Source organism: Pseudophryne corroboree, chromosome 4, assembly GCF_028390025.1.
Source record: "Pseudophryne corroboree isolate aPseCor3 chromosome 4, aPseCor3.hap2, whole genome shotgun sequence".
Classification (NCBI taxonomy): Eukaryota; Metazoa; Chordata; class Amphibia; order Anura; family Myobatrachidae; genus Pseudophryne; species Pseudophryne corroboree.
Genome location: NC_086447.1, coordinates 697900708 through 697914170, shown reverse-complemented (window position 1 = coordinate 697914170; position 13463 = coordinate 697900708). Strand labels below are relative to the sequence as shown.

General features: G+C 43.9%; 1 protein-coding gene across 6 annotated transcripts in view; it reads right to left on the bottom strand.

Moving 5' to 3' along the window:
- Window positions 1–13463, bottom strand: part of UTRN (utrophin) — a 1167552-nt gene that overhangs the window by 64503 nt on the left and 1089586 nt on the right. For all 6 annotated transcript variants that reach the window (XM_063917938.1, XM_063917937.1, XM_063917939.1 and 3 more), the window contains 3 exons: window positions 10294–10430; window positions 8711–8749; window positions 8505–8570 (listed from right to left, as the gene is read on the bottom strand). In XM_063917938.1, coding sequence (XP_063774008.1) covers window positions 8505–8570; window positions 8711–8749; window positions 10294–10430 — 242 coding nt within the window. The remainder of the gene's footprint in view (window positions 1–8504; window positions 8571–8710; window positions 8750–10293; window positions 10431–13463) is intronic.

Below are 13463 nucleotides of genomic sequence, written 5' to 3'. Positions count from 1 at the left end.
ACACGCATATGAAATTGTGGTAGACCTGTGTATTTCAACTTGTTATCCAAATCCCTGAATCATAAGGTCACATACCTATTTGAACTTGCGTTCAGGCCTATGCGTTTGAACTTGTTATTCAAGCACTTAACCATAAGGCTTAATCTAACTTTCACCTGTGTACCCCACCGGTGTGTGGTTTTTTCAAGTATCCAGAATACGTAATTGCCATTTTATTGATGCACTAACAGTATTTATCAAGCACTAGAGACATACCCCTGATGAAGTCTTAGAGTAAGACGAAACGCGTCGGGTTATTTGTTCATAAACATCAAATCTCCGAATTGTCAAAGGAGAAGGAGGAATCTATCAAAGTTATTTCAACTGGTCCTCTGTACTATATGGTGTTATCTGCAAGAAGAGATACTATACCGTTTTGTATCATTGCTTTTATGTTGTAATAAATTTTACATGGAACATGTTAAATGTGGTTTTATGCTCACAAATTAGGAGTAAATATCTTAGGGAGACTGCTGTTTTTCCCCGTTGAATATTGGGTGGAAAAACAACCCAAGTGCGCCCATTCCTCTATTGGCACATATATATATATATATATATATATTAAGATCTATAAAGGCAGCACTCCAAGTGACTTTCAAATAAGACAATAAGTCAGCGTTGTTTTGTCAACATTTCAGAAGTTGTTTATTTCTGTTCTTTTGTCAGGATCCTGAACTGAAGCAAAATACTTCTGAGACGTTGACTTGTCTTATTTGAAAGTCACTTGGAGTGCCGCCTTTTGCGGATCTTTGCACTGTATTAACCGTTATCCGGCAGAATCATGGTTTTTTTTAATAAAGTAATTTTTATTCAATAATATGTAGATTGAGTTACAGACACTGCATATCAACGGCATATCACATCATCACATTAATCACATCTTCGTTTACATACATTTTGTCAGCCCGTCTGAACTTGCAACATCTGCAACCAGTATATAAATCAACATATCCGTTTTTTAATTTTTACCCTTAAACTAACCCACAAAAGGGTACATAAAAATAAAAATAAAAAGAAATAAGAAACATAGGAAGAACATAGTGAGAAATAGTCATCTGAACTAGGACCTTATCAGTCGCATATGTATTAAGGCAAGCCCGCAGAGCTGCGCTGTCAGCCTTTTAGACATACATCATTATATATTAGATCAGTGGCACAATAGCTCTTCGGTATCCTCTATGATTGAGGGACTAGGTGGGAGTGGGGAGATTCCAACCAGCGAGACCAAATTCTTTCAAACTTGGCCGCTGCGTTCTGTTTCATATAAATATATCTTTCCTTGAGTATTGTGTCGTTAACCAAGGTCTTGAGTGCAGAGATTAAAGGACCGCTAGGGGCCATCCAGAGTCTCGCAATGCACACCTTAGCCAAGGCACATACATTGCGAGCATATAGATCGACCGGGCCAGTCTCAGAAGTAGAGCCTCCTATCCCCAAAATACAGAATTGTGGGGTAAGCAGTCCGCCAGTCACTCCAGTACTCTCCAGCACCGATCTAACCCCCGACCAGAACACCCGTAGTCTTGGACAATCCCACACCATATGCCAAAATGTTCCCATATCCGCCTCGCACTTAGGGCAGAGACCAGATCTGCCAGTCCCAAAAGAGGCCAGTCTAGCTGGAGTCATATATGTTCTATGTAGAATGAAGAATTGGATTTGTTGGTATCTGAGGGACTTGGTGACCGTGGCGGGGTATTCCAGAGCAAGAGCCCAGTCCTCCTCACCCATGAGACCTACATCCTCCTCCCATTTTCCACGGAGACGTGTCAGCGGGTCCGCATGGATTTTGGTGAGAAGATATCCATACGCAAGGGAAACCATCTTAGTTCGACCCAATGTAGTTACAAAGGTCTTGATGGGAAATGGGAGGATTCGCGGGGGGGAATCCGCAAACTGGGACTGGAGGGCATGTCGAAGTTGAAGGTATCTGAAAAAATATGAGTTAGGTAAGCCAAACTCATCTTTCAGTTGCTGAAAGGATTTGAGTGAGTCATTTAGGTAGAGTTGGGAAATAGAGACCACCGATCTAGGGGCCCACACCTCCCGTCCCTCAAGCGCATGCAACTCAGGAAGCCAGTCAGAGTACCAAAGGGGGGTGTCTGGGTCCAGGTCGACGTACCCTAAGAGGTCTCTCAGGGCCCGCCATATTTTTAAGGCCTGAAAAATAATAGGGGGAAGGAACCGGGCCCCGCTCCCACTCAGCAGCACCTGTATAGGAGAGAGGTGAGGAAAATAGCAGCGGATAAACTCGCACTGCAAGGTATCATCACCAGAATCCCGCACCCATACACTAATATGAGTCAGCTGAGCAGCGTAGTAATACATCTGGAAATTAGGCAAGGCTAGGCCGCCATCAGAGCGCAGCCTAGTAAGAGTATTTAATTGTATCCTAGGTCGTTTGTTAGCCCAAACAAGTGAGGATAGAACACTATTTAGTTTCCTAAAGAATGTTGGATAGATATATACAGGGGATTGAAGTATAATGTATAGGAGTTTGGGCAGTATGATCATTTTGATGAGATTAACCCTGCCAGACACCGTCAATGGAAGCCTACACCAGGTTTTGGATTTGCACACTATCTGCTGCATGGTCGGGTCCAGATTCAGAGGGATGAAATCAGAAGGGTCATTAGTTATTTGGATTCCAAGGTATTTAAATTGTGTTGTCCAACATAATGGTAGGGAAATTTTTGGAACAGTAGGAGGGAGGCCTATGACTGGCATAATATATGATTTAGACCAGTTGATCAGAAGACCCGAGTGAGCACCAAAGTCCTCAATCACACGCAGCAGAACGGGCATTGACCTGGCGTAGTCTTGCAAAAATAATAACATGTCGTCGGCATAAAGTGCTATCCTATCCTCGCGTGAGCCCGTGCAAATTCCCATAATATCTGGGTGTGATCGTATCAAACAGGCCAAGGGCTCGATGGCCAAGGCAAACAGTGCGGGGGATAGGGGACAGCCCTGTCTGGTACCCCGGGACAATTGAAAGGAGGGGGATACATAACCATTCACCAAGATCCTGGCACTCGGATGCTGGTACAATAATTTAGTCCATCTGATATAGTTGGGCCCAAAGCCCATACAAGACATCACCTCCCATAAATAGGCCCATTCAATACTGTCAAAGGCCTTGGCCGCGTCCAGCGAGACCACAGCCGAGTCAGAAGGGAAGTCACGTGGGAGTTGTAAAATGGTATACAGTCTACGTAGGTTGATAGATGTGGACTTCCCAGGCATGAAACCAGTCTGATCTGGATGAATGAGGGAGGTGATCACTGTATTAAGTCGTACTGCCAATATCTTTGCCAGGATCTTGGCGTCGGTGGGGATTAGGGATATCGGTCTATAGGAATCCGGAGACCTAGGGTCTTTACCGGGCTTCGGGATCACTATTATAATTGCCTCTGACATAGAGGGGGGAAGTTCGTTATTGGAAAATATATCTAAGAATAAGGCATGGAGCCTGGGCCCGAAAAAATCAACGTGAGTTTTGTATACTTCTGAGGGAATTCCGTCACACCCCGGGGCCTTGCCACTGGGAGACATACCAATAGCCGCAGTCACCTCCGCGAGCGTCAAGGGTGCTTCCAGTGCCTCACGGGCCTCGGGGGGGAGCACTGGTAGCGAGATACCCGCCAAATAGTAGGAGAGATCCATAGTGGAGAACGTCAATTGTGAACTGTAAACTTTGGTGTAGTAGGATCGGAATAGCTGCGCAATGTCCGGTGTGGTGTCAACAAAGGACCCATCCCCATCGGACATTTGTGTAATTACAGTCCCAGGGCGATCCTGATGTATCAGCCGGGCCAGGAGGCCACCCGTCCTATCAGCCTGCATATAAATATTAGTGGCCCTAAAGAGGAGGGACCGTGAGTTTTTATCGGTCAGGTGGGCAAGCCACGCCGACTGGGCCACCAGCCATCGTGTTTTCGTCGTGGGGGTACCATCTAGCAAATATTGAGACTCTAAATCCCTGGCGTCACTCTCCAGGGTCTTCTCCCTTTCTCTAGAGGACACTTTGTGAGCTGCTATGCGTCCTATATAAGAGCCCCTCAGAAAAGCCTTAAATGAATCCCATACCATAGTTCCCGGGGCAGATCCTGTGTTGTCGCTAAAGTAACCCTCCCACTGAGTCTCCAGGTCACCACAGTCACCCAGCTGAGTCAGCCAAGATGGGTGCAACTTCCAATAAGAGTGTCCCCTCTGACCCTTCACAGCTAGAGTCATCAGCAAGGGGGAATGGTCAGAGATCCCTCGGGCCTCATAACGGACGTCAGTGATCGCAGGGATAAGGGCGGGGGACACCAGTACCAGGTCTATTCTAGAAAAGGAGCCATGTGTGCCGGAGAAACAGGAGAACTGACGGACTGCAGGGTGGCGAAGCCTCCACACATCAACCCATTGTAGATTATTCAAAAAATCAGCAAATTTGGTATACCCACTGCCCACCATCACATCATTCGGAGACCGCCATCGGTCCACAGAGACATCTAATATATTATTAAAGTCGCCCAGACATATCACCGGAGTGGTAGGGGAGGAAGCTATAAAAGATGCAGCTTGCTGCAGTACAGCGTATGAAAAAGGAGGGGGGACATACACTGCTAAGATGTAATATGGCTGGGAACTTAGTTTGCATTCCAGAAACACAAATCTGCCATACGTGTCAGTTTTGACCGATATTAACTCAAATTGCACCGTTTTCTTAATCAGAACAGACACTCCCCTGGAGAAGGAGGAATGAGAGGCATGATAAGCCCATCCCACCCAGGCCCGTCTTAGAGATAGCAACCTATTTCCCTGCAAGTGGGTCTCGCTGAGGCATGCAATGTCCGGGTCATATTTCTTAATCATATTTAGAACCAAAGAACGTTTGATTTTGTTATTTAGTCCCCGGACATTCCATGCCAGGAATCTCAAGTTACTCATGACCCCAGGTATATTCTATGTACCACACGGATAGACATCGCACAATATATATCCAAACATCAGCACCATTAGCCATAGCGACATATATCTCATAGGAGCTCTGCGTTATAAGCCACAATATCTGGTATATCAAACATCCCAGTTTTAGAGAAAACATAGATATGAAAAATAATAAACTAAAGAAAAGAAACCAAAAACAACAAGAAGAGCCGCAACTAGCAGCTTCCCAACCATCCCTCCCCTCCCCGTACACCACCCCGAACTCCGGCATACTTATATCCCAAAACGCCAAATCCAACTACCAAATGCTAAGAAGGCCCAGATTCTCAACTTAACCTAAACCCTCTAAACCAGTAGCACCTGAACTTGGAAAAGTCTTGAGCCACCAATGCAAAAGGTGGGGGGCTCCCCGAATTGTGGTCGTCTCCTCCGGTGGTCAAGATCCCGGCATCTTCAGCGCGGGGAATCAGTCCGGAGCTAGCTGACGAGCACCCGGCGCATATCCGTCCAGCCACTGGGCCGCCTCTCTAGGAGAATTAAAAAACTTGGTCTCCCCATCCGCCACCACTCGGAGCCGAGAGGGAAACAGCATGGAGTATGAGAGGTTGAGGTCCCGCAGGCGTCGCTTGATAGGCATAAACTGGGCCCTGTCCTTCTGAACGTCCGCGGCAAAGTCCGGGAAGGCCGACACTCTGACTCCGTTGCGGACCAATGGGCCCTTTGTGCGGCCAAGGCGGAGGACCGAGTCACGATCCTTATAGTGCAGGAATTTGGCGATGAAGGTGCGAGGAGGGGCACCAGGAGGTAATGGCCGAAATGGTATCCTGTGCGCTCGCTCCACCGTGAATTGTGCCGTAAAGGACTCAGCCCCATATATCTCTTTGAGCCAGGATTCGAGGAAGTCCTCCGGCTGCGAGCCCTCCTCTCTCTCTGGCAGACCCACAAATCGGACATTGTTTCTGCGCAGTCGACCCTCCATGTCTAGGAGCTTGGTTTGGAGAGATGAGACCTGCTGGGTCACTGCGGACACGGATTGCTTAAGGGGGCCACACACATCCTCCAAGTTGGAAACACGCGTCTCCGCCTCACCCACTCTCTCACGTATACGTTGAACATCTTGTCGTAGTAAGGAGAGGTCGCACTGCACCTTTTCCATCTTATCGGAGAGACGCTGCTCACTGCCCGCTATAGCTTCCAACACCTGCTGGATAGACGGCGCCTCCGCTGTCAATGGGGAGTTGGTGATAGACGCTGGAGGGGAGCTTGAGTGTGTTGGAGAGGCACCCTGAGGTGGAGCCGATGACCCCTTGGGGTTGGGTTGCCTAGTAAATCTTTCCAGTTTGGCCGCGGCCGCACTCCGGCCTCCCCCAACCATATTGACAGATGTCGGTCACCCACTCCTCCGAGCAGAGTTGTAGTATAAAGTATAATTAGGAGACAGCAGGCTGTATGCTTTTAAAGCCGGGAAGGATCTTTGGTTCCAAATATCAATGGACAAGAGCACAGGCTTTGTGTAAAAAATAAAAAATAGTATATGATATTGATGTTATTGAGGGGAGAATGTCCTGCAGCAAATTCCAGGTAGAAGCAGAGTATTAGTGTGTGTCACACTATGAATTATTAATGTAACACAAGAGTGCATTGAGTTGCAGTGTGCATGCAGTCCTTGCAGGGTAGGCAGGGATGTCTGTGTGCTGAGACTGTCTGTTGAACTGCACCCAAAATGGCCACCGGGCTTTTAATCACTTCACCCCTTCACTGGAGTACCTGTGCCTTATTGTGTAGTCAGGAGTCTCAGGTCCTCATCAGCCAGGTACAGGAGGGCAGGAGGGCTTTCAGTGTCCCCTGCAGTGTGCCCAGCGTCAGCCAGCGTCGCCCGCCCGTTCGTCCGTCCGTCAAGAGGGTCCTGTAGCCGCGCGGCCGGGAGCGCCAAACTCGAGGCCGGGGGGTCCGGAGGAGTCACAGGCCTCAAAGCCGGAAGTCGTCCGCCGCGGTCAGACAGCGCCCAGAGACCCCGGACAAAGGTGCCCGCCACTGCTCGGAGGTGAGGGGGGACCAGCACCGGGGGGTAGACGCTCCGGAGGGACACAGGATAGGTGCAGGATATATAAAATCGGGGAGCTCCCGGGATCCGCTGCTTACTCCCTCACCGCCGTGGCCACGCCCCCCAGAATCATGGTTTGAGGATGGCACCGGCGCACATTGTCTGAAAGGCAAGCAGGAGTGCTGGCTTCCTGCATACTATGTACAGTATATGTGTATATGTGTGTGTGTGTATGTATGTATATACAGGTACCGGCCACCCCACTGCCGCCAGCTTACTCCCCGCACTGGCCGCCAGCCTCTGTCCTGTGTCGGCCGCAGGGCACGGCCACCTCATCACCACCAGGCTCCATTTCTCCACTGCCTTCAGCATCATAGGGACGGCTGCAACTACAGGAGTGACCGGCCACCTCTGCACCGCACATCTAGTTTGAACATGGGGATAAATCAGCAGGTGATATTCATCCCATACTGTTGCATGTTTTGAATTAAAAAACCCCCACTAAAGTACTGTAGGCAGGCACTATCCGCCTACTTCGGTGACATCACAAGTTGGACAGAGGTTGTCAGGTTGGTTGGTCTGATGAAAAGTTGGTTAGATGTGTGGAGCAGTGATGAAAAGTTGGTTAGATGTGTGGGGCACTGTTTTAGTTGAACAGACAAGTTGGATGGTTGGAAGTTTGGAGTGTTGGAGAAAAGTTGGTCTGATGTATGGCTAGCATAACTCTAACCCTCCCGGTGATTGCCTAAACCTAACCTCCCCTCCCTGCGAGAGTCCCAGCATACATACCTGTACGATCGGAATACCGGCGTTGGCATTATGGCCTTGTGTCAGGATTCTGGCACTGGGATTCCAACTGCTGGCAACCTGACTGAATCCTGGCTGCAGAAGGTTAACATATTTGTATTGTGGAGCTCTATCAAGTAGTCTACTTCAAAAGTACTGGGTTTTCTTTTCTTAACCCATTGCATTTTGTCAGATCAAGATAATAAAGTGCACCTTTTATTATATAACATTTATTATAAAGACAGGACATCTTAATTATTATAAAGAGGACACAGGTTTTTTTTTCTCTAGTACCCAACAGCCAGGGGAACAAAGAGGGGGGGCAATGTAATTTAGCACTGGCCTGGTCATCTCTAACTGCAGGTGCCCAAGCATACCCATAGAGGACTGAGACCAATTCTAAGTAGAGTATCCAACATAGGAAAGTGAGGGAGATGTTTTATCTTTACAGGCTGACACGCAATATAGCCTCTCTTTTTTCTGGGAAGTTTTTGTGGCCAGTTTCTTTGCTGTTTGTGCAACCGCAGATTAACATACCTGGCCATTGTCTTTTATGTAAAAAAAAAAGGTGATTTGTGTTTTTTGTGCTGGGAAGAGATTGAACATGAGAAATTACCAATATATTCAGTCAACTGTGATCTCAACAGATAATATTACACCTATTATTTCCTAATATGATTTGTGCACAGTTACTTACCTGGTAGCATACTGCTCTATCCTGGAATGTGTGTCATCATCAAATAGTTCTGGGGACTGCAAAGGACTACAACAAATAAAAAAATAAGATATAAAGAAAAATATATGATGTAAAAGCAAGTTAAATTGCAAAGTGAAACGTGTGGTATAAAATCAAATGAAAGAACTTGCAAGAGTGGGAGAACATGACGTGGACTTAATACTCACTCAAATTGGTCAGGCCACATGCTGATAAGTGTTATAGGGCTGTAAAAGGACAAGAAGGAGACCAAGAGAGAAAACTTTAATGCCATGTGAGCGACAGCAGAAAAACCAAAAAGCCCAAATCTTTTCTCTTTCAAGAGGTTTATAAAGATACTAAAGTAGTAAAGAAGCCCCAATGCAAGTTTCCTGGGTGACTGCTAATTAACTTAGAAGATTCTGCAGCAGTAATGCAGCACCACTATTTATTTCCTTGCAGTCTTATGCATTCTCATGTAGAATTACTGCTATAATAAATCTTTCTGTTAATAAATGTGCCAGGAATTGCAAAGAGGTTCAATGGAGCTTGAAGCTAGGTCAGAAGAATCGTACTGTGCCAGGAGATAATAGCAGCTTAGAACAATATAGAGAAAACCAGAGTCACATACAAGGAAATTACCCAAAATAAAATATAGGTAAATGAAAACTGGCGAAACAGGTTGGTGGCCAAGACACAACAAATGACTTCTTATTAAACTGGTGTATTCAGCACAGTAATATAAACATTCTCCATTAAAATAGTCTCCTTAATTTTTTTTTTTAAATGATAAAATTTGTAATACAATTCCAAGCAGAAATCATGAACCATGGCATTTTTTTCTGCAACAATTGCATTTGTCTGTACTTTACAACAATAAGGATGAACAGAAATCATTATCAATAAATTTGGCAAGTTCATTTTAGCATTGTGAACAATATCAAGTCTATGTACAACTGGAAATAAAAGCTGTATAGTTTAAGTATTAAATTTAATGATAGGTTTAACACTAGTTAACAATATGATTTAAATAAAGATGCATTTAAAATGAAGGTACAGGTTATAATACGGAACAATAATACTACTAATAATAATAATAATAACAATTTTATTTATATAGCGCTCTTTATACAACAGTACTCAAGCAAACAAAAATGGTAATTTTTTTTTTTTAAATTACATGTACAGTAAGTCATCTACTTATCAGGGCCAGTGCAGGGTTTCTCGCCACCCAAGGCAAAACAAAATTAATGAAGATCTGTACCAGCAAAAATGAAACCTGAAGCCAACCATTGCTAAATGTTGGGAGCCTACTTACCCTATAGGTTTGAAAGTGTTAACGTATTAGTTATACAGTGTTTTACAGGTTTTGCTGGTCATGCATCTTAAATATCTCAAATATGGTGGGCTGGTTCCGAAAAACTGGACCACAAAATGCTCTGCAAGCAAAACACATTATAATATATATAAGGGCGTGCTCCTCTAGTGAGTTCAGTCACTGTTGCCAGTATGAACAAAAAGATTTGTTTTCTGTAACAGAAGTTATTTAAAGATATCAACAGCTACCATTCACTCACAATAAAGGAAGACATTTTGATGTCCTCTGTTATTATACATTTATATTTAGCTTATCATGGCAAAGTTATAACTTTGGGAATAGGAACGTAGTGAAATTTGTGTAGATTCTAGGTTTGTGGAATAAATTGGTTGTTGGCTGTACCTGTTTATCACAAGCAGTAAAGCTACTAAAAAAAAATTTAAGCCAATATAGCGCTGTTAGCAGCCAACTTACGTTTCCATGTTATCTCCTTCGAGCACAGTCTGTACTGGTAGGTAGCCTAATCTGGGATGCTTGTCAAAATATTTCTTGGAACGGAACTTGTTTTTCAGCACCTTTGTGAAGTCCCGAACATCTTCACCTGATGTTGTCTTAGAAAAAAATGGAATAAACACATTTAAAACTAGATTTAACTTTTTCAGTTTAGTTGGATTATTGCCACTTTCCACTGGGTCATCAGGGACCTTCTGGACTAAATAGATTTGAAAATGTAATTTAAATAAAAGTTTGGCAGAAGTTGTCATCAAGCCTACGAGATTGACAGTCTTGCTAAATCTGCAAAATAATTAACACAAAGTTCTATAAAACAAATTGAAAGACTGAACGATACAAACTTTGGCACCGGCCATGTCCCATGAGATAAAAATGGAAAGAAAAACATACAATCACAAATAGCAAGAACACCACAAAGGCAAGTAACAAATTTAGTGCAAAATAAAGATTTGCTGTCACAAATAGGAAATATTGCATTTTTAAATATAACATTACATTACATATTCTACAAAAACTACTTTTGGAAACTGCAAACAAATTTATATTTCATATATAGTCCTGTAAAAAGTGATTTAGCATCAACAAAAGATACATTGACAATGAGCAGAACTACCAGATGCTTTTCCTTTACATGCTATGCTTTTTGGATTACATTATTTTACTTTGCCTCTAATATTGCATCACTTACATATGTAATAGGAGTTCTGCAATCATTTTATTTTCTTATTTTTTAATGATTTTTATTAATTTTTTTAACTCATTTTACCAAAATGTTTTGGAAATGTTTGTCTAGCTTTGGGGACAAACTGTGACTATCTGTGAATCAGGCCCACAATTCATTACAATTGTAAAACTGGTGATACAGTACATCTCTTTGTCCACAAAAAGTAAATTCAGTTCTAGTGTCATTTTATAACAGCATGTCCAGACCTAACAATGTTAAAGAGAAGACTCAGAAAATTTATAGGGAATGATCAGCATACACCCTACAAGAAGCATTAGGGAACAACAATAAAACGGGTGTGGTACATTTCCCAGGCGCTTGTGATCCCGGCACGCTGCGCTTGCCATGCTGTAGGCACAGTGGCGCGCATAATCTCCCTCCAGGGGTGTTGTGGACACCCCAAGAGAGAGAATACTTGTCGGTATACTGGCGGTCGGGATTCCGGCGTAGGTATGGTGAGCGCCGGGAACCCGACAGCCGGGATATCAAGTGCCACCGCAATAAAACTATACAGCACTTGACTACTCGTAGCTTACTTGGGTCACATCCTATTTTACATCTGTCAGTTCTAATGTTCAGATACGTTTTGTGTCTTTGTTTACACTTATGCCTGGATGTACTGTGTTTTCTTTGTATTTTCTATGTGACTGCACCATCCAATAAATAAACAAACTATAAAAAAATAAAAAAAATAAAAATAAACTATACAGCACTTGGACATTGCAGTGTCCCACTATCTTGTGTTGTAACTCACTGTGTGATACATACACTCAGTCAACTCAATGTTACTTTTATTTTGTAACCTATTTCACTGAAACACAAAGGGCCAAATTTAGTCGAAAAATTGCGCTAATTTACAGCAATTGCTGTTTTTGCCAGTTTTGCATCTTTTTTTGCAGCAAAAACGGTCTTTTTGCGGGTTTGCACGCTCCCACAATTCGCCCCATTCAATTACAAATACGTGGAAATGGGATTACCGTAAAAATGTAAGGTGAAAAATGGGGTAAAGCTGTCTGTAGCCACCCAAAAAGCGAAACTACAGTAACATCAGATAATAGTAGAAAAGTTTATTATTGGTTATAATAAACAAATTTCTGTTACTTAAATAGGGTCAAATGGCTGTTATATGCATTTAAAACATTTTTTTTAAAAAGATAGAAAGCTATTTTTTCCCCCAGCAAAATAAGTGCTAAATTCAATTTGGGAAACATAAAAATGGGAATAAATAATGGGTCATTTCAGGGGACTTTTAAAAACAAAGTGTAAACAGACTGATTGCTCCCAACTACAAGTCTAAAAACACTTACCCCACTCGTAAAGCACCCCAAAATACCTGTCCCATACCTTGTACCCCAATTTCCATCATTCTGCATTTTTTCACCCCATAACTTACATGTCATTATTGGCCATTTAAAATTAATAAAAAAACTTCTAAGCGCTGAATTAGTAATTCAAGGGGGTGTCCCTGGGGTCCAGAACCTAAGCCCGACATTTTCAACTTAAAAATAAGAATTTACTTACCGATAATTCTATTTCTCGGAGTCCGTAGTGGATGCTGGGGTTCCTGAAAGGACCATGGGGAATAGCGGCTCCGCAGGAGACAGGGCACAAAAAAGCAAAGCTTTACTAGGTCAGGTGGTGTGCACTGGCTCCTCCCCCTATGACCCTCCTCCAGACCCCAGTTAGGTACTGTGCCCGGACGAGCATACACAATAAGGGAGGCATTTTGAATCCCGGGTAAGACTCATACCAGCCACACCAATCACACCGTACAACTTGTGATCTAAACCCAGTTAACAGTATGACAACAGAAAGGGCCTCTTAAAGATGGCTCCTTAACAATAACCCGAATTAGTTAACAATAACTATGTACAAGTATTGCAGATAATCCGCACTTGGGATGGGCGCCCAGCATCCACTACGGACTCCGAGAAATAGAATTATCGGTAAGTAAATTCTTATTTTCTCTATCGTCCTAAGTGGATGCTGGGGTTCCTGAAAGGACCATGGGGATTATACCAAAGCTCCCAAACGGGCGGGAGAGTGCGGATGACTCTGCAGCACCGAATGAGAGAACTCCAGGTCCTCCTTTGCCAGGGTATCAAATTTGTAAAATTTTACAAACGTGTTCTCCCCCGACCACGTAGCTGCTCGGCAGAGTTGTAATGCCGAGACCCCTCGGGCAGCCGCCCAAGATGAGCCCACCTTCCTTGTGGAGTGGGCTTTTACAGTTTTAGGCTGTGGCAGGCCTGCCACAGAATGTGCAAGTTGAATTGTGTTACAAATCCAACGAGCAATCGACTGCTTAGAAGCAGGTGCGCCCAACTTGTTGGGTGCATACAATATAAACAGCGAGTCAGATTTTCTGACTCCAGCCGTCCTTGCAATGTATATTTTTAAGGCTCTG